This window comes from Trachemys scripta, chromosome 3 (assembly GCF_013100865.1).
Source record: "Trachemys scripta elegans isolate TJP31775 chromosome 3, CAS_Tse_1.0, whole genome shotgun sequence".
NCBI lineage: Eukaryota > Metazoa > Chordata > Testudines > Emydidae > Trachemys > Trachemys scripta.
In genome coordinates, this window is record NC_048300.1 from 69,701,251 (window position 1) to 69,723,526 (window position 22,276).

Genomic DNA, 22,276 nt, shown 5'->3' on the forward strand with positions numbered 1-22,276 from the left:
CAAAAGCCACATCTGTTCCCTTTGATGTAATAGCAGGCAATAGAGAAAAATGATGTCTGGAGCCCGTGACGAACATAGCTTAATGGGAAGCATATTTGGCAGCCTTTGGGGCTAAAGTGGCAGAATACCTCAACCACATGGTTGTCATCACCCTGAAGTAAGCCACACACTCCTGTCCTGGGGCCAGGAGGAGTAAGACCCAACTATGCCACTTTTAGAATCTCAGTGAACAGGGACCAGGAGAAAGGAGATGCTGGCTGTCAACCTAGGGGAACATGCATCAAAGAGGAGCATATCATCCTCACCCCATCCTTATTACACAAGGGGCAGGAAGAATGGAGTAGCTGACCATGAACAATAGTGATGTCTTGTCCCAGACAATCTGCCTTGGGACCATGGAACTCTTGCATTCTGCTGCCGTAGTTGCCAGAAAGATCTTTGGTCTGCCAGAAGCAGCTCTGGTAGATAATTATATCAGTTCTGTTGGCTACATTAAGATAATGGCTGACTGTACAGATGGGGACACAATATCAGGAATTTCAGGAGGATGGCAGGAAGTCCTCACCCTAGCTTGCTTCTCTCAGCCATTCTGTCATTGAAGGACAGGAATGCCACTTCATGGAGGAGTTGAGAGAAGCTCACATAGCAAAAGGCCACTTGTTCTCACTGGACTGGCTCTTTTTGTTTTTTTGCCTTTCCAGTACACCTTTCAGGGAGAGGAGACAATCTGATCCAAAGGTGCCATGTACCAAGCCAGATAGAGAAGCATGTATAATGCACTTCCACTCTGCTAGAGCTGTGCAAAATGTTCATAGTGAAATTTAAAACTGACACAGAACTTTCCAGATTTTAGATTTAATTAAAACCTTGAAGAGAAGACCAGACATAACAAGAGATTTGCCAGCATTCTCCCCTACCTTTCAAGCAAATCTGTGATATTTAGGGTTGAACTTCTCCTTAGTGTACGTGTAACGTGCCTCAGGTGGCATGTGACCAAGATTTATCACCGAATTTGTGCCACTGGTTGGATCATTAGTTTCCCCGGGCCGGGTACTGATGGGGAGTGCGACGTGAACACGGATCCATGTGCCCCAGGGTTTGCACTCAGTTGAACTTCCCTAGTTTGTATCAAAACCCTATAAAACTTCAAATTTCACAGGGTTTGCACTGGAACCATGTTTTATGTGGTTTTGATACAAACTAGGAAAGTTCAACCGAGTATCACTCAGACTTGGTACTTGGAAGTGTGAAACCATGTGAATTGAAACCCAACAGTTTGCACAAACCCCTTTGATTATTTCTATCCTTTTCTACAGAACAGGCCTTTGACCTTTGTTTTGGGCTATTTTCCAAATGTAAACATCTACCAGAGTATTGCATAAAAGAAATACAAACTGATCATGTCTCTTCACCTACCTTAGGAGAAGCTAGAGCTTTGAAAAACTTGAAATCCTGATCCACTTCAAAGGGTCTAGGCTTTTTTGAAAGTAAGGATGATTTGGTCAATGATTTCCACCTGTTCACAAGAGATAGGAAGGAAAAAACCTGATGTCTATAAACAGAGGGCAGCATGCAGTATCACACAATTAGCTTAGAAATACAATTACTTTGAATTATAATTCATTCTGTATCTTGGCAGAATAAAATTTAATGTAGGTGCTTGATAAACATCATGAGATGTTACTTAATTAACACTTCACCAATCCAAGTGGGATTAATTTTCTTTCACTATGTATTTGCCATCTTCAGGCTGGTATGTTTATGTATGGATCAGTAATTATCAAGACTAAACTCCAATTCACTGTATCATAATGGCTCAACATTACTTTCCATCTAGAACATAGTGACAGTATGCCAGGTTCTAGGCATGGGTAATGGTCCTCTCTTGGGGAGCATGGCCTAGCGGTTATGGCTGCAATTCCTGACTGCCAAGGGGATTGTGGGAAGGGGCGCTCCAGGCTCTCCCACTTCTCTGGGCTCTGACCCAGGGCCCTTTGGGTTACCAGTAATTTGGCAACCAAGGCTGCTTAAGACTGTCCTCCCTGGGCCTCTTCCTCTTGAGAAAGGCATCCTTAAGTGAAGCTTCCTTAACTCAGCAGGCTTTAATTAACACATCTTTAACTGCAAAGGCTTCGTCTGAGGCACCCTGTATTCAACACAGCCTAAGGGCCCAATCCTGTCAATATTGCCAGGCATAGTTCTTTATTCATGAGTTACTGAACTGACTTCAGTAGGACCACTCACGCTGGGAAGAATTATGCTTACTGGTAAGTGTTAGCAGGATACAGCCCTACACTTCGGACCTTACAGCAGCAGAGCTGTACTACTACAGCTGTGCCGCTGTAAGGTCTCCCTGGTAGCTGCTCTCCTGTCAGCATAATTAAAACCACCCCCAACAAGTGGCATTAGCTGTGTCCGCTCTTTTCCTGCCAAAAGAGCACTGTCCACACCAGCGCTTTTGTCAATGAAACTTAGGTCAGTCGGGGTGTGTTTTTTTCACACCCCTGACCAACAAAAGTTTTACTGACAAAAGTGCTAGTGTAGACAAAGCCTAAATGATTATGGCATTAATACTGAAGCATTCCCAAAAAGGGTTTGGCAAAAAGGCAACCCAAAAAATGACTAGGATGCTGTACTGCACACCAGACATATCGTTTAAGTGTTCATCACTTCAAAAGCCTAAGTAATTTTTGTCCAACTTGAACTGCTTTCCTTCCTTGCCAAAGCCTACATTTGGGCCAACTTTTAAACTTCTAGCTTCAGTATTTGATTGCTGCACATGCAACAGTCACTATCTCAGCCAACACAGTGGGGGTTGAACCAGAGTTAAAAGTTTGAGCTGCTACAGTTTGACCTAAAGCACTGAAGCTGGGCTGAGACATACTCACATCCTCTGTGGATTGCCACAGGCAGGGACCTGTAACTCATCCCTCACCAGTGGTTACATAACATTCATGAAGCTCCCAGCTTTGAATTATGACCACACACACACCAGAAAATACAGGAAAAATGCATTTTTATTCTATACCCCCATTCCTCAACAATTAAGCTGGTTTTGCTTTAACTTTTAGAAGGCTTCATCTTTGTGTTGAGATCAGGTAAGAAAAAGTTTTATCTTGAAACTATTTGTTTTTTAGAAGGTTCAGTCAGCTTGCGAGGGTAAGAGGGAAGCAATTTCCCAAACTTAACAAGAGTGTATGAGCTAAGATGTGAAAAAAATATCTAAATACATACATTCTGATTAACTTTAGTGATTATCTAATTATCACAGCAGAGAATTAGTAGTTAGAATTCCAGGGCTCCAGTCCTGGCTCTGCTGCTTGCTATATGACTTTGAGTAAGTCACTTAACACTGTGCCTTAGTTTACTCCTCTTTAAAATGGGGATAGTGTCTAACTCACGGAGTATTGTAAAACTTGTTTGCAATGTACACATCCTCAGATGAAAGATTTTCTAAAAGTGTGATGTGTTTGTTCATAGTCCCCAATGCACATGTAAATAAGTGTTTTTGAGCTTACTTCTTCCTGTCCAGTATTAGAGGATATTCAAACTTCTGCTTCTTTTCCATGTACTTGCTGTCTTCCTTGATTATAACGGGAAATTCATTAACATCACAGGGCAAAATCAAATCACTGGATTCTGATAATTCAAACACCCTGCGCTGTCCGAAGTAACCAACATAGTGTCCATTTGGTGCATGCCAGAGCCTGGAGGTGCAGAAGAAGAGATGGAAAAAGTGGGTAAATTTAGAAACTGAAAGAAAGTGAAGTGCCTTTAGAACAATATTATGTAATTCAGTAACCCCTGACCAGTGTAGTAGACTAGTTATAAGACAATATCAGAGTTAAGGTTGAGAGTACATAGCAAATTAAGTAAATTAAGGGTAGAAAAACCTTAGAAGATGTTATAATTATAAAAAATAATAATTAAAAACCAAGACATTCAGTGCCAAGGCTAAAATTAAATTTTAAAATGTGAAAGTATGGAAATGAAGAGTTAAAGCACTTCAAACAACCTCAACTGTCTCTGTAGAGAGATGCCGCCATCAAACAGATTTTTAGAAGTCAAATTTCCTGGATTTGTTAATTTGTTTCAGAAACTTGAAGTTTACTTTTTTGTTAAGCGCAAACTGCATAAAGGGCTATAAAACATTGTTCTTTAGCCAGGAAATTGCAATGGTTTAATCTGCAAGATATCACATATAGGGCAAAATTAATTTGACAAGCACCCGCACAAAGTTAAAATGGGATCCAAAAAGGAGCTCATTTCCAGAATGATAGGGCCTTTCTTTATGTGCTCAATTTCACACAATTGGAAGAAAAACTTGGCTGTCCATCTCTGCACATTTTGTGAGACTGGTGGGGTTCAAACTAAAAAAAAAGTATCTGAGACCTCGGTGGGGGGGAGGGGGGTTGAGAGAAAGAGCGGATGTATTATGTCTAAAGCTAAGCTGTGCACATGCAGAACTGATTTTTTCCTCATCAAAACAGATATCTATAATTATTTCAGTTCTGAGCTAGACAAAAGTCAGGCAAAAGGGGAGCTCTGGGAAAAGAGAATCCATAGGCTAAATCAATAACAAACGTTAGCCATGTTTGTACCTGACAGAACCATCCACAGAAGCTGTCACTACCAGGTTTTTCTCCTCCTCGTAGAATAGGCTGACCACTTTGGTGGAATGAGCTCGCCAGTAGAGCTGCTGCTTTATTTGCTGAGGGGAGGAAAGCAAAAAACCAACCAAACAAAAACCATCGCTGGCCACATTTCAGTCTGCTATGCACTCTAACATTGTTACCACCACAGTGTCCTTACGAAGCAGGCTGTATTCAGTCTCTAAAGAAGTGAGGTTACAGGGATGAAAGTAAGTTAAGGACTTACCGGTATGCCTGAGTCCTGTGCGGGTCAGAGCCTCAACCGGAAGAGGCGGGGCCTTTAAATCAAGATTTAAAGCCCCAAGGCTCTGGCTGTGGCTGGGAGCCCCAGGGCCTTTAAATTATCCCTGGAGCTACCAGCTGCAGAGGCGGCTGGGAGCCCCAGGACTCAGGGGAGATTTAAAGGGTAGTGGCAGCAGTGCTCCGGCCATGATTTAAAGGGCCCGGCGCTCCCCGCAGCGGCTGGAACCCCAGCCCTTTAAAGCGCCACCTGAGCCCGGCTGCCGTAGCCCCGGGGTAGCGGCAGCAGGGCTCCCATACAGATTTAAAGGGCCAGGGGCTCCTGCCGCAGCGGGGAACCCCGGCCCTTTAAAGCGCCGCCCGAGCTCCGCTGCCTGAGCCCTGGATAGCGGCGGCAGGGCTCCGGCAGTGATTTAAAGTGCCCTGGGCTCTGGCCGCTGCAGGGAGCCCCGGGCCATTTAAATTGCCAGCCTGGGGAAGCCAGTCAGGTCCGGCATGGCATACCGGCTCTTGGCGGTACACTGTACTGGCTTATTTTTACCTGTGTGAGGTTATGATAAAACAAGCTGAAGGCAGTGTGCATGAAGACACTAGGCTAAATTCAGCCCTAGTGTAACTCCACTGAACACAATCAAGTTATGCCAGGGACATTTTACTCTGGTTCTTAATGTTGTTCTTAGTCTGAAATAGACAATTCAGACCAAATGTATAGGCTTACTATTTGTAGATGGGAAGAAAGTGGACTGAACTGGTCTCAGGATTGTGAAGTATGATTCCATTTTTTTCTACCTATCATATGTAAATGGCAAGTTATTCAGGTGGAAAAATGATTTTTCATTCTCACCTTATTTTCATCTTGTGGATCTTCTAGGAATGAGCCAGTATTCCAGCGCATAATATGCCCCTCTGTGTTTAAAAAAAAAACACAAACAGAATCATTTCAAAAGAGGTTCAAACCTCTTTTTAAGTGCCCTCTGTTGCTAGATATGCTACCAAGTGTCCTGGGTAAGGACAAGGTAGAAGGAAGCCAAGGGTCTGGGCATTGAAAGTTAGTTTTTAGGATAATGTAAATGTCACTTAACTATTTCATTCGCAAACAAAGGAGAAAATGTTAGTCCATATGTTACAATGAAATCCTGATCTCCAGCCTATTTATGAAGAATGTCACATTAACAGCAGAGATTTAACTGTTTGTTAAAAGCATCTAAGAATTTTAAAGAATTACAAATGCACAAAGACGGTCACCCACTAAGTAGAGTTAGCTACTGCATAGACCAAACATGAGGGAGTTTCATAGGGGTGACATTTTTCATTTTAAAATGACAAACTGGGCAGAGTTTGATTAATCACATGCATAATGACAAAGAAAATAACTCATGCCTTTCTAGTGTGCTCATGTGAGATACACAGTCCAAGATGAGGGAGACTGACCACTGAAATGGGAACATTTACCTTGATATAGTGTTCCTCCACTGCTCCTTGCTCCAGTTTTCTTCCCATGTTCCAGTTCCTCCAACACCATTGAAATCTCCCCTTTGTTGCTCTCCCACTAGGAGGCTTCTGGGTAGTCACAACAGCCACCCGTGGCAGACCTAGTCTCTAGAACTGTACAATTGGGCAGAGAGAAATGTGGGCAGCCCTAGTGGGGAAGGATGAGAGGGGAGGAGGAGGAGATAGCAGCAGGTGGGCTAACAGAAGCTATGCAGGCAATATAGCAATGGGTGTTAGCAGTGGGGAGAAGGGAGGGGAGTGCAGGACTCTCACTGAGCAGAACTGGTAGGAAAACCTCATGCAGCCACTTAGAATCTGCAGCCAGTAACATGCAAGCAGGTGACCAAAAGGGGAAAGCATCAAATGCAGGAGAAAGGTGGTATGACAGCAGCATGGAATACTCCTCCATGAACAGTCAAAAAACTCCTTGCTGTCCTGTGCAATATGAGATAGTTGATTAGAGAGAAAGCTTTCCCTTGAACCTCTGTCCATTTTTAGGGTATGTCTACAGTGCAACCAGGGGTATGATTTGAAGCTCATGTAGACATACCTATGCCAGCTGTACTCTAGCTGGGACAGCAAAAATAGAAGTGAGGATGCCACAGTTGTGGACTTCAGCATGAGTTGCACAAACCCACCTGACCTCCCTGGGTGCACATTTGTTTGCCTGGCTAGTGCTGAAGTCCACGCCATGGAGTCTTCACATCTATTTTTAGCAAGCTAGCTAGAGTACAACTAGGGTGGCCATGTCCACACATGCTACCCCATTCATACCCCTGTTGCAATGCAATGCAATGCAACCTTGGTGTCAACCTCAAACCATTGTTACATTCTGAAAGGCCTGGAAAAACTTTTTCCATCTCACTTTTGCACAGCAGCAGACAGGAAGTGTGGAATTACTGTGAGAAACTCTGTTCTCATGGGATTTCCAGCAGGAACAGAAATGTAAATACCTGATGTCTCATGTGATAGATGGAGACAAAGAAGATTTTCAGGCCAAGTTTGAAGACACAAAGAGTCACAAAGTTTGAAGAGGTTTAGATAAGCTTCAGATAAGCAACCAAACTTTTGCATATTTTGCCAAATGAAAGCCACCTTCAAACTTTTGAGGTTCATTAAACATTAAATTAACCACCAGAGAAAGGGCTGACGGCAGAGGCATCAGTAATGCTTTTTCCCCTCACATTGCTGTGTTTTTATGAAACAGAAGTCATTGTTGTATACTGAGCTTTTCACTGTCCACAAACTACCTCTGTCTGTGTGCAACACCAGCAGTCAATTTGCTTTTAATTGCGGCAGCCGGTTATGGAGCATGTGGGACTTTTGCTTATTCTTATTGTTAATCTTTGCCCTTAGTCTAAAATGAGGGAATTTAGATGGTAAGTATATGTGAGTTCTTTGTGTAAAGAAAATATAAATACACTGCTCTTGAAAGTAGCCTCCGTACTGGCAGTGTTGTTAGCTTCTGGCTTTAACCTGCATTCCTTACTCCCGAAGACTCCCCTGTCCTTGATTTTTAATGCAGTTTTGCTTTGGGCCTTCCTTGCCACATTCCCAGCATGTTTTTACGATAATCTTTTTCAACCGCTACAAAGAGTCAGGAGAACTGTGATTGAGAAGCGATCACTTACCCTTGGTGGCTGCTAAAAGCATTTTAGCAGAGATATCGGTGCACAGAGCAGTCAGAGGAATTGCAGGATGCTTTGTGAAGGGCAAAACTTCTCTCAGTAAATCTCCCTAAAACAAACAAAGTCTGCTTTCCTCTATACTTTATCCACACAAAAAATCAAAGCAACAGAAATGTCATCATGTTAACATGATGCAATGTTTTCTGTTGCTTTGATTTTTCATGCATTAAGTAAATAGCAAACCAGATTAGTCAGATTTTATACCAATAATGTACATTGAGCTGCTTTATTATACCTGGAGGGTTCAATATCACAGTTAATTAAAACCGCTGAAGTCCTTAAAACCTTTTAATAATATGTCTTAATTTAGCCACCTAGAGGCAAACTCTTCCCTGTCTTGTAACCCATATTGACGTCAACCGGATTGCACAACATGCAAGTCATACCTGACCCTCTACTCATTTATACAGGTATACAGCCCATTATTGCTACATTATTTTTCAAAAAGTCAGTTAACAGGGCAGATTTCCTCTTATAAGTGGAGCAGCAGACTCTGCTTTAGCCATCACACTGTCTCAAAAGGCAGAGGAGGTGGATAAAGGATGGACCCCAAGGGAGTTACATACCTTTTCAGACAGTTGTCACTACAATTATTCTAAGCCATGATTTTCCTCCTGTTCCCCTTCCTCTTTCCCTTTGCTACAGCTGTTAAAAGCAGCACTAAATTGTGTTAATAGAAATAATGATCAGTGGAAAAAAAACCTCCTATAACTTCATCTGTTAGGTGAGAGCTGGAAGCTGAACATGTGGAGCATTTTCTCCTTTCACCCCCAACCCCATCCAAAAATACAATCAAATACGTTACCCCAATACTCCATAGATAGACACAGCCATTTTCATGAGCAGACGCCAGGATTGGTGAGCATGTATGTCCAGCTATGATTCTGGAGAAGCCAGAGGCTGACTTTTTGGTGTCGGAGGGTTGCACATCCTTCTCGTTGGTTGTCCCTTCCCCTTCTGGAACATAATTGACCCCATTATCTTCTTGCCATAGTTCTTACAGTTCTTTCTTTGAACACAAAGCAATGGCACAATGCTAAGAAAAACATTAACTCTGACAAAAGAAAACTTCATTATAAAACAAAGGCCCCTTGAAAATATTTCATAAATACTAGCAAGGAGCCATTGGGAGAACTTGGAGACACATTGTTTAGGAAGTATTCTCGTGACACTTCCTGTGCCAAACTGCACCATTCCTGCACAGGTGTGAAGATCCCTTTTCACAGCATGGGGGCAGATTTCAGAGAGTCTGCATAGAGGGCCTGTGCTCCCCTTGTGTGCCTCACAGCAGCGTTCTGCTGCATCTCTAACTGTGGGGGCAGGGAAGGGATATGACCAGGGGACCTGCGAAAGTGCAGATTCACTGATCAGAGTCTTCCAGGGAGTAGAAGTGCAGAGTTGTGGCAGTGGCCACTAGCTCAGCCCTGAGGCTGCAGATGTAGCCTACCGAGGAGTGGTGCTGCTGATATTCTGCAGACTCAGGGAGAGAATTCCATCCTTCTCAAAACTACCAACAATCCCTATGCAAAGCTTGTCTGTCTCCTAAGCACTTGACATTTAGGCCTTCTATATTTCCCCCTTTGTTCTCTATTTCTAAAGATATGTGTGTGAACCAAGAGCTTTATTTTAAGGGTCCATTTGCTTTTACCTCTAGGTCACTAGCTCAAACCTGACCCATGTGGGTACTGAGTGTCACCAGTGACCTGTGTGAAATAACTCAGTGTCCGTTCTGTTGACAGGGACACCTGACTAGCTGGACCATCAATAGTGACTGTAGCTAAATTCTGGTTTCATCGTCAATTCCATTCTATTTGGATGCTGCTGCAATCCCATGCTTGGCCTGCCACTGGGGAACACAATTTGCTGTGCAGATTCAAGGAAAGACTCCTAGCTGTGTCATCTGCATGCTGATGATATTTCCACCCCTCAGTCTCTCATTATCTGCCCCAGCTGCCTTCCATGCACATTGAACACCAGCACTGATGAAACAGATCCCTGCAGAACCCCACACAAGTGGATGAGCAGCTGGGATTCCTATACACTTTAGCTGATACCTTCAAACACATCTCCTTAAAGTCTCTCTGACAACAGGCAGACAGCTTGAAAAATGGGCTTTTCTTCCCCCAGGTTTAAACACCCTATCCTCCCCAACCACCCAAGAAATCTTCTAGTATAAAGAGCAACACATTCCATACCTACTGTTGCTGAAGACTCTCCATTGTTTACATCTTCCTAAAAACAAGATTTATAAAACAGAAATTGAGCCAGAAAATTGAAAGCAGAAGAGCACACACACAGTACGGGACCTTGACATGCCCAGAGAAACAGTTCTTTAGATTGTCGTTATTTAAGGAATGAACTAATTCCCTCAGAGGCTTATGTGGAACTTCTCACTTATATTGTCCCAGCTTCCAAGAAGGGTCTACACTAAGTTAATTCCTTTCTGGGATAATGAATGGACAAACACACAGAATATAAATCCATGGGGGGGATTTTCCAAAAGCACAGATGAATGGGAGTTAGGTGCCTTTGCAGATCTCCTCACTAGTTCTTGTCATTGCCTTGAGCAAAAATGGGTAAAATAGCAAAGTTGCAAAGCTTACCCACATATAGCCCCATTTCAGCAAACAAACGCCTCTTTTTGAAGACTTCAGCCAAATTCTGTCTGCTGCTTCTCTCAAGCACTGCTTTCAACTGTATCTTAACCTCACTCCTAATACAAAGTCCTGTTGGAATTATGTGTGTGGCTTGTCACTCTAAAATCAGTACTTTCACATGGCCTCAACCACATGGTTGGAGGTGTTGGAAAAGTGGGTTGCCTCCAATCTTCATTTCGTGTCCATTTATATGGGTCACTCTGTCAACTACAGTAGAACCTCAGAGTTATGAACACCAGAGTTACAAACTGACAGTCAACCACACACCTCATTTGGAACTGGAAGTACGCAATTACGCAGCAGCAGAGACAATAAATAAATAAACACAGTACTGTACTGTGTTAAACAAACTACTAAAAAATAAAATAATGGGAAAGCACCATTTTTCTTCTTCATAATAAAGTTTCAAAGCTGTATTAAGTCAATGTTCAGTTGTAAACTTTTGAAAGAGCAACCATAACATTTTGTTCAGTTATGAACATTTCAGAGTTACGAACAACAGCCATTTCCGAAGTGTTTGTAATTCTGAGGTTCTACTGTACAGAGATCTGGACTCACTGAAGGGTCTCCAAGGGCTATGGTGGGGTGGGTCCAGTTGTTAGGCAGGATCTGTAGGAGGGAGTGGAAGATTTCAATAAGTCAGGAGGGAGACTAGGAAGCATAGGGTGCTTTAGAGGTTATAGATGAAGACGACAAATATGTACTGGCCTGTGTATCTTCACGTGCTAACTCCTTGGGACACACTTGACAACCACAACCTATTGCCATTTCTCTATTTTTAGTACCTCAATGGCTTCACTCGAGTGTGTGGATCAAAATTATGCATATGCCAATTTGGGAATTTAAAAACGTATATATGGTGTTGAGAAAAACAGAGCCTGAGAAAAATTATGAGACTGTAGCAAATTTTTTAAAACTTCTGGGTCCTGATCTGACAATTTCTTCCCCGCTTTCTTCCACATTGCATCTCTTCTTTCCAGGCTCTGCAGCTCTGGCACTATTCCTCTGGCAGGAAAAGGCAGGACAAAACTACCACAAAATCACCAAGTTAGCTCTAATGAAAATATTCTTATCTATATACTGAAATCTACCTGGTAGATTTCAAAAATATTGCTTCAGCCCTTACAAGGAAGTACTTTAAATATCCCAGAGTTATTCACGGCACCCTTGTTAGTTTTCCTACCATACAGATGTGGCTTCAGTGTTCACATTTCATTTCATTCTAGAGAATCCCAATTTTCCCATTTTGTGCCCTGTACCATTCCCCATCAAAGCAGGAAATGCTGGTGATATGCATCCTACAAAACCTTTGATATCAGTCGCTCCACATACCAGCAGCAAGCTGCTGAATGGCATACACTCCCAAATCCCATCTTCATTTCCATCTTTGTGCTGTGCTTGCCCTCTAGTCTGGGAAGCAAAATGAATCCGACATCTGTGGAGCATGGGGCCTCTGCACGGCAGAACATTGATCTTCTCAAACCACTGGCTTCTCTGGGTTTTTTTTAGCTGCTATATAGAAATTTAGCTTGGATGAAGTGGAAACCAAAGCAGCCAGCATACCTTGTTTAGACTCACGTGGCTGCCTTCTGTACCCTGTGTGGCTGTCATATCACTTACAAGGGATGAAGTGGTGGAGGAGGAGAGACTAAGGAAAACAATTCAGAGATATGGTTGATGGCACATAATAAAATATGGGTGACTACTGACATTCTCAGAGATTATGTTAGAGATCTATAGTTAATATTAGCCAGTGCTATTGGGGGGATGGGGAAGTAGTGTCTCCACTAGGTAGGCTAAGTTTTCAAAAATTTTAGAAAGTAACCTAAGTATGTAAGTAAAGACGACAAGAGCCTGGGGAGGGGGGGCGGGGTGGGAAGAGAGAGACTGGTGCTGGCTAGGCAAGCAGACTGGGAGCTAAGATAAGGATAAGCTGAGATAAGGAGAGCAGAGGGGTGAAACTAGGATTTGTGGGCAAAGCAATTGGTATAAGATGTCAGGGATGGGGAAGAGAAGACTGGGAGAGGAGAGATTGGAGGGGACAGGGTAAAAGGGGTTACACTTGTGAGGAACAGGCAGATGAATCTGTGCCCACCAGCGCACACTCCACTCCATAGCCTGGAATGGAACCTAAGATTCTGAGTCTCACCATGCCTCTGCTGTCAGCAAATATCTATGAAACCCACTGGCAAAATGTCCCATTCCCCTCTAGTGCGGATCCACACAAAGAGGATGACAACCTACTACTGTTATCAGTTATTCCATTAGCTCAAGTGGCAAAGGTCTGTGCTGTGGATCTAAAGGCTCCAACCCTGCATATCACACACACAGGTGTCACTGTGGTGCTTCATGATGGATTTTCTCCTTTTCAGATTTCCCTTTTTAATAACCTAGGAAATCTCTCTCTCTCTCTCACACACACCATTAAAAGAACATTAAGGTTGCAAAAGAAGCACTCAAAAGTTAAAAAATGAGGTTGCCTGTGCAACCTTAGTTCAGCTCCCCTGAGCTTATGCATTGATACAGCCATTAATTACTTGATCACATGCTATTCCCCCCCCCACACACACACACACACTCCTGCTTCATTCAGTGCAATGGGTGGACTTGTCCTAGGAGTGGATCAGGGTTGTGTAATGAAGAAGACTGTGGCAGAAGTCAGAAGGTGTGTAGCGAATGAGGCAGGGAACTGCAAGAAAGAGAAAGGAGGGTCTCACAGTTAAGGCAGTTAAATGCTGCCCCAGAGAATTGGATTCTATCCCTGCCTGTGTAATGCTGGGCAAGTCACTTGAATTGAACATTTCACAGGTGGTCACGAATTGTGTGTTCTTAATTTTCTGGATGCCCAATTTGAGACTGTAGGGTCTCATTTGCAGAAGTGCTGAGCACTCAAAGTTGCAGTCAAAATGAATATGGGAGCTGTCCTTTGAACACATAACAATGCTAAGGACTCTGAAAAATCAGATGCTAGTTGTCTCAAATTGAACACCCAAAATTGGTGGATACTTTTGACCTTTTGTATATCAATTATCACCCAGAAAATAGGAATATTAATACCCTGTCATTTCACAGAAATGTTATGAAAATAAATGCATGTCTGTGAAACACTCATGAGCCCTACAGAAAAATCCATGAGGAAATTAATATTCTTGTCTTCAGAGCAGGGTTTGATAGTGTGCAATAAATAAGGCCTCAGGCCACATTTTGAACAATGGGGATACAACAAAATAGTGAATCCTTCCATCCATCCTGTGCACTGAATGAGGCAGAGATCCTGTGGAACAAGTGATATGTGATCATGTAATTAAAGACGATCATAATGCATATGCGCAAAGGTGCCTCCTTAATTCTGGCATTTCCTAGCCTTGGGGTGCTTCACTGTGCAAGCTTAGCAAATGTTCTTTTAATTTACTTTTTGTGTGTGTAATAGTAATAAGCTTCCATTTAATCAGAAACAATAATAGAAAATACAACCTATGCAAAACATGTATGATTCAATGTCATTGCAAGAGCCTCACCTTTCAATAGTCAGACTATTTCCTGACATAAAAAAAATGCAAACTGTGAAACCTAATCACTGCATTTAATTTAATTTACCTGGGTCTCTTTGAAAAGAAAGGGCCAAATGTTATTGTTTAAGACTGAAAGTCTGATTAACATTTATTAAATGGTTATGGCACATTTAGGTGTAGTAAGTGTGCAAGATGCTTTAAGGATTTAAAATGACACAAGACCACAAAAGAGGGTCCCTGTGGCACCTTTAAGACTAACAGAAATATTGGGAGCATAAGCTTTCGTGGGTAAGAACCTCACTTCTTCACCTCTTGCATCTGAAGAAGTGAGGTTCTTACCCACGAAAGCTTATGCTCCCAATACTTCTGTTAGTCTTAAAGGTGCCACAGGATCCTCTGTTGCTTTTTACAGATTCAGACTAACCCGGCTACCCCTCTGATACAAGACCACAAATCACTCTACAGATTCAAGGGGGCATAAAGCTGCTTATGCAGTATTAAGGATTTAAGCAATTAAGTATTTAATCCAAATTAAGTCCTCAAGGCTGCCAGGTGTCTATGAACGTACATTGGAAAATGCGCGCTTGTGAAAACGCACACATGCTCATCCCTCCGCTCTAGACATATGGGCTTTGCGACTGAGCATCTGTCCTGCATACATTAAATTCCAAGTTAATTTTTGAGGAATACTGGCCTGCCACTACTATTGTTTGTTAAAACCTGACTTGAGGTTTGTACAAATAACAATAAAAAACTGTCTCTGCTCCAAAGAGCTTGCAGTCTACAAGACAACTTAAAAGAAGGGAAGAGCCACTGGAAAAAAAAAATCAGAAGAGGGAGCAATTTGGGGTTTTAAATAAATTTGTTATATTAACTTCTTATGGAGCAGAAGTGAGGCTTAGGAGACTTTTGAATAAGGAGGGTGGGGGGGCTTAGTGAAGTGGTATAGAGAGGGCATCTCACACCTAAAGAGCAACATGTAAGGAGACACTGACGAAGGAATGGGAAAGCTAAGCGCCCACTTGGGTTTGTAACTGGATTAATAAAATCCAATTAATCCAGCTCAATTCAGCTCTAGGTTATCCTGGGGTAAAAGAGTGGTGGGAAAATTATGCCAATTTTACAGAGCAAAATTCATAATGCAGTGCATGCAATTCAGTTACCTGGAAAAGAAAGCACTCCGGAAAAGGAATAGCACGGCATTGACTCCAGATACTTGAGCGACAGCATTTTGACCAGCCTGATAAGTTTTATCCCTGGAAATAAAGAGGTTTGTACAGGATTTGTCACACACTTCAACACTTTTTGTGTTTATTACAGTGATTGTTAGGTAAAGTTATAGACAAATACATAAACTCTTAAGAATGAAACAATTTTTGTTTCCGGGGCTTATGTTACATGTAAGAAGCCACATATAATGTTGTAAAGTCAGTTTGTTGTTCATGAATTATTCTGGCTTGACATCTTTAGAAAAGACCGCACTTTTCTTTTAAACCCACAGAGCAGGCTTAGTGTATGTTGTGCCATTGTAAGCATCCCCACCAGGTACTGAACTAAGAGCCTGGAAGCTGATGGAATGGCGTAGTTGGGGGGGGGGGGAATCTTTCAGTCCCCCAAGACTCAGCATTTAAGAAAAATACGTTAACTTAACCAGAAAATTGCCATCATCTTGGCATTCAGTCCAGTCATGTGAATCATGGGTACAATGCCCTATTTTCTTCCAACATTTCCACTTCCTTTCTCTTCCATGTGGCCATACTAACAGCTCTACCCCTGCAAGGGGAGGGAGAAGCAGAGCTGTAGTTAAATCGTTTATTCCCCTTTCATTTCTCCCTCACCCCTTTTGGGGGAAAAAAGTGGAATTTCACCCACAATTTCAAAACCATTTTTTTAAATATAAAATTTTGTTGAAGTTTTAGTGTTGGCATTTTGTCCAAAAGAGAAACTGATGAAGATGAAAAATATCACCAGAATCCCATTTTTTATTTAGAATGTTTGGCACATTTATTAATGTGCCCAGTTCTAATAGCTTCTTCTAAGCCACAGTGTAGTTTTCAAGGTAAATACTTACAAGCTTATTAAATGAGTTTACTAGAGCTAGACAAAACTGTTCAGTGGCATGTGACAATTCTTAGGGGGAGATCAGATTTGTGCTGCTAGAAAGTTGGGACCATACAGAGAATGATCACTAGACCATCCTGCCAATCCCGGGTGGGCAAGATATGGGAAGGTGTAGAACACTGATTGAGGGAACTCTCAGGGTCTTTGTGTTTCCCCTGCCCCCATAATGTCAGAGTTTCTGGAGGCTTTAGGGGTGATAATAGTGGTATTTTTAATGACAACTTTTTGGAGCAGTTAATTAGGGAAGAAGGTGTTTTGAAGGGATTTCTCTTTGTCAAATTTGGGCACAAAAATGAAAAATATTTAAAAACTGTGTGGATCAAGAGGAACACCACCAAAATACAGTTGGGGTTATAAAATGGTCTTAAAATAACCTACATGGTCAAAGATACAGCCCCAAACAGAGGAACAAAAATCCTTCTCATACTAGAACCATAGAGCGTAGTGGGTCTTTGTGACCATTTTATAACCCCAGCTGCTCCTCTGTTCCAGAGCAAAGTTTGGAAGGAAGAAAGGAAGCCAGCCAGCTCCAGGTTTCTTTGGACCCCATGTACTACTCAGGGTTTAAAAAGGTCCTGTAGGTGATGAACTCTTTCATTTTCTGGGGAATGGGTAGTGCTAGGACCTGGTACGTTGTTAGGAAGGTGTGGAGAGCTTTACGGCACAAGTGCCTAAGTGATGAGAGGACGTTGGGGGCACTCCAGAACTGGATGTGGCCATCTCTCATCCCTGTGTGAATAAACCCACCATGTGGGAAGTAGGCGCAGCACAGGCCATTGGTCATAGGTGCAAATGCCACTGGAGTTCTTAGTTCCAAATCCCAGATCCTCAGGAGTCTGTCGTCTGCCACTGTAGCAAGATACAAGCTTTCCGGAGAAAAGCACCACCAAAAGACAGGTGAAGGGAAAACAAATATGGAATCTAAAACAAGCACCATATTAGTAGCTCTGGGAACAGCATGAAGGTCAGAGAGCAGACCAGCAGCCACTCAGATGAAAGGGAGAAGAGCTCTCCTACTACAGCCAGATATTGGCAAAGTAGTGATGATCAATACTGTAGCAAACCTCTCCAAACCTTCTCTTTTTTCATAGCCAAACCACTGATGTCTGGAGGAAATCAGTAAAGGATTCTCCTCCAGAAGAAATGAAGGGAGTTCCAGCCATTTCCACTATCTGCCCACTAACGTCCATCCACACTTGGCATCTTCATGCAAAAAGGTGTAGTCTTCCTTTACCATGTCATCTGGAGATGAGGGGGCTTTCTACTGCTCCACTTCAGTCATCTTCAAAGGGCAGCCAGCTGGCTTTGTCCTAGTCCTAGCTCATGAGAAGGTGACTGCCTGGCCTGCTATCTCTTTACTTCTTTGCATGGTGTGATGGTGTATACAAACACCACACCAGTAAGGAAGGGGTTGAGAAGGTGAAAAGCATGCATGGCTTGGAAGAGGAGCTCAAAAGGAGAAAAGACCAGGTCAGTAGGAGGGTAAACAGTGGAAGTGAGTTGATGTACATTCTCAGGTCCTGAGAAGCAGCCCTACAGGATGTCCTATCGCCTGAGGCTTCTGGTGGTGGTGACTTCACCAAACCCACAGAGAAGGGGCTCATGGCACTCAGGTCTGAAGCTTTATCTTTGATTTCAGTTGTTTAATGCCTTGTTTGTATGTGCTGGGGAAGAGGGCACTGGTAGGAATGACCCAGGGAAACAGAAGCATTGCACTTCTGGGTGCAGAACTTAGCTATCAGCTGCTGGGCTCTGCATTGGGAACTGGTAGAGAGGGTGGGCTCAGGTTTCCCTAACAGCTCCTAGGCATGGCAGGAGGCAGAAAGCTTACCCCTGTTATGGGGACTGTAGATGAGAGAAGCCCTGAAGCCAGAAGGCTCAAGATTACTAGACCTTGATGCAGAGGGGGCATGGAACCCCTTGCCTGACTATAGGGCTCTCCATTGCTGGACTCTTTATATAGCCCAGGTCATCACTGGGCTAGAGCAACTGTTGGCAGGATATACCAGGAAAAGAGGAGACTCTACGCCCATGCCCAGCCATAAGGGGGCACCCATGATGAGCGAACTCCCTCACACAGCAGTTGGTGACACCACTACCTCTCCAAAATTCAGGACTAAGGGATCTTCTGGGGGATAGACAGCCAGCCTCCCCACCCTTCTTCAACAGGATAAGGAAATGCTCCAACAAATCATGCTATAGCGACTGCTCCTGGACTTTTTACCATGTAAGATGTCCAGGGCGAGGATGTAGCAGAGTGCACCATATTTTATGGAAATCCCCATCCTTGGGCCAGGAGCAGCAACCCCAGCATGGTCTAATGAATACTTAGGGTCCCACTGCTGAAGAATGGATGGGCAGTTTGCCTATCCACCCACAAAAGCTGCCGCCTCAGCTTGATTTTTTTGGAGGGTGGAAGAGGAATTGTGGCAAAGATAACACAAGCTGAGAGAGAGGTGCTCAGGCCTGTTGGAAGCATCGTCTAAGAGCCTGTGCTTGCCCATCTCTCACTTGATGTTGTTAGACCATTTCACATGGTTGTGGGGGCAATGTCCCAAAGTTTGGATAACCCAAATAATTTTGGATGATTAACTGAACCAAACAAACTCTGAATCCCCCCCCCATCCTACAGAAGACAAAGTAAGGGGCAGAATCACCACTACAACAGCCTTAGAAAATGAACAATAAAGGAGCAGTAATAGGATCTCCCAATGGCAGCAGTAGTATCATCTCCTTCCAGATGCCCACACAATGCTGAACACTTCCAAAATTGGGATATCTCTATAACCTCTCACCACTTTAAACAGGCTAGTTACAATGCCAAAGGCTAATGGTAAAGGACTGAATAATTTACCGTGGAAGAATTTCTCTTACCACCACTGCTCAGTGATGTTAATGCTAATTTCTGATTACATCACTTGCTTAGAAATACCCTCTCCAGTCCACTCCTAAATAATCTAGTCAACTAATCCCACCTGCTGTGGTAGGATTAAAATTGAGCAGATTATTTTGGAGTGAACTAGAGGAAATGCTAAGTATGTGTGTTGCTAAATATGTTGCTACTTTAAATCCTTCTCAATCAATCCTTTGATAGTAGGGTAAAAGGTCGTGTTCATCAAAAATGTCACTTCTTGTTAGAGCTGTATGGGTGCACTGTAAATCAAAATGTCTCCATGAAGAGTGTCACAGTTCAGGGCAGCTACACCTGTATTTCCCCCTTAGTGGTTCAGGGGTGGTTCACTGTCAGACTTCCGGGTCCCTTGCTGTTGGCTTTCTTGCATGGGGACCTGCATCTCTCTCCGACCTGACTGTGTATTTCCAGGCCGACCAATTCAATGCCTTCACTATGTTATTCCAGCGGAAGGTAGTCTGCCTAAGCAGACCTGTTTCACTTCTCGCCTTAGAGATGGTACACAGCGTAGTTGCTACCAGTTTATAAGCTACCAAAGGTCTTTCTAAGCAAGCACATTTTATTCTTCAGATAAAAGCATGACAAACAAATATATGAAAAACAATAAAAAAATCTATACACATACTAATAAGCTTGACAGAGATTGTAAGAATATTTTCAGGACCACCAACCAGACACCCAGATTACCTTATGAACCTAGCAAAGCAGACAACTACTGTAGCAGACAAAACCACTACTAACTCCAGAGCTCAGATGCAAGGAACAGGTTTATTTCAGCATAGGTACAAAGTGCCACAACCCAGTGATCAGTTGAGGTATGTCAGGCCAATGATTTAGCTGCATGTACAGACAAGGTGTACATAACCAAGGCAAAGACTTAGTCTCCATACACTCTTTTATACCCAAGATGCTACCATACTTTTGTCAACATCCTTCTCCTCTGATTCATTACATAATAATGAATAAAGTTCTATGACCAAATATAAAATTCCACATTTATAGCCTAAAATAAATAACTTGTTTATTTATTTATTTGCAACAATAAAACTGTCAATTTTAATATTTGGTAGGGATTTTGGGGACTTTCTTTGTTTACCCTGATTATATTTGGCTGTGTCATCATAACCTCTCACTGTTACGTCATCCTTGGAACCTCACATCCATATCAGGTTGTGCAATCTTCGATAAAAAAGATTATTCAAAGGTCTGAACAAAACTAGCCCTACATTTATATTGACTATGCACTTGCTTATATATATGGCTAGCTAGTATGTATATGATATGATCCATTAAATACACGATTAAATATACTTAGGCCCTTGCCATTTTACAGGAGGTAAATTCACTTAATCATTGTCTCACCTCCTTACAGAGGTCACTCCCTCCAACATGGGCTCTGGCAGAAGTAGTCCTTCAAAACCCAACCAGGGATTTCCCTGTGGTTTCAAATTCACCACACTCTGCTCAGAATGAGAACAACCCAGGACTTTGTGAGTCATTCACATATCCAGTTTGGTTCTCTGAGGAAACAGTGAATCGGGGCGCTGGAATGGGGTGGGGGGGCAGGGAACCATGGCCCTCCCACTTTTTACCAGCTGGCCTGCAAGGGCGAGCGACAGAGAGGGGAAGGAGGAGGAGGAGGAAAGGATCAAATGGGGGGCGAGGCCTCAGGGGGGAAGAGACAGTGCAGGAGCAGGGCCATGGTTAGGGCACCCCTTCCCCCTCCGCCCCCACACACATTTTTAAGGTGCTTCCATGGCTCCTGCTGTGAATAGGTAAATCAGCCAGCTAATAGGTCTCTGCTCAATGTTCAGCTTCAAAAGGATGGATTCCAGGTTTAACATTTGCATTTCCCTCACCCCAATTTCAAATGCATTATCCATAGAAGCCCTTTGAAGTCCTAATATCTTCCAGAGATTGCACTAATCTTGTTCTTCCTCTAAAGAAGTTCCATACAATACAGTAGTACACCTCTACCCCGATATAACGCGACCCGATATAACACGAATTCAGATATAATGCGGTAAAGCAGCACTCCGGGGGGGAGGGGCTGCGCACTCTGGTGGATCAAAGCAAGTTTGATATAACACGGTTTCACCTATAACGCGGTAAGATTTTTTGGCTCCCAAGGACAGCGTTATATTGGGGTAGAGGTGTACATTGACATTTTTATTTTCAATGCAATGTACCCCCAAAATACTTAAACTTAATTCAATAAGGTTTAACTTAATTCCATAGGAATTGTCCACGATATTGCCATATCTTTTACCAAAGTATTACTTACAAGTATCTGACAGTGGCAGATTCAAAATCCCACAAGGTTATTGCACCATGTGCATTTCCAGTAGCTATCAAACTGTATCCTTCTACTTTTAACACATCAAAGCACTTCATTTCTTCACCCAGTGGTAAATTCTAAAGGAAGCATAAAGAAGACGTTTACTAAGAAGGACATGACATTTGATAGTGAAATGTTTTTAACATGTGTTATGTACAGAAAATGACATTGTACATTGTTGTAAACTCAATGCATTTTATTAAAGTTATACGTTATAACATTTGCCATTCTTATGCCATGCAAAGACCTAAGCAGACCCAGGCTCTCAACTCTATGCTTTACACACAGGATCATTCTTCTTCCCCTTTGTATTACACTGTTTGCACCATACATTAATACTAGCCCAAACATACTTGAACTGAGACACTCTGTATCTATTGAGCATTGTACTGTGTTAATGGTTTGGTGTAAGTTGTTAACAATGCTTAGTACATTAACACATCACAAACATCCAAATGAAATTAACAGCAAAAGCAACTGCACAGCGCATTGCATTACACAGGAATTGAACTACTGTATCAGAGCCATGGACTATCTAGTCCACTATCCTGTCTCCAACACTGGCCAGCACCAAATGATTCAGAGGAAGGTGAAAAATCAAAGTAGGCAGTTGTGGCATAATCTGCCCTCACAAAAAAATCTCATCCTAACCCCTAATATTTTGAG

General features: G+C 42.7%; 1 protein-coding gene across 1 annotated transcript in view; it reads right to left on the reverse strand.

The window, feature by feature from the left end:
• Positions 1-22,276, reverse strand: part of WDR64 (WD repeat domain 64) — a 122,906-nt gene that overhangs the window by 6,028 nt on the left and 94,602 nt on the right. The window contains exons 16-25 of the mRNA XM_034766871.1: positions 21,557-21,687; positions 15,404-15,496; positions 12,292-12,376; positions 10,267-10,303; positions 8,877-9,028; positions 8,015-8,120; positions 5,737-5,798; positions 4,602-4,711; positions 3,519-3,707; positions 1,417-1,516 (exon numbers count right to left, since the gene is read on the reverse strand). Of these exons, the coding sequence (XP_034622762.1) occupies positions 1,417-1,516; positions 3,519-3,707; positions 4,602-4,711; positions 5,737-5,798; positions 8,015-8,120; positions 8,877-9,028; positions 10,267-10,303; positions 12,292-12,376; positions 15,404-15,496; positions 21,557-21,687 (1,065 nt within the window). The remainder of the gene's footprint in view (positions 1-1,416; positions 1,517-3,518; positions 3,708-4,601; positions 4,712-5,736; positions 5,799-8,014; positions 8,121-8,876; positions 9,029-10,266; positions 10,304-12,291; positions 12,377-15,403; positions 15,497-21,556; positions 21,688-22,276) is intronic.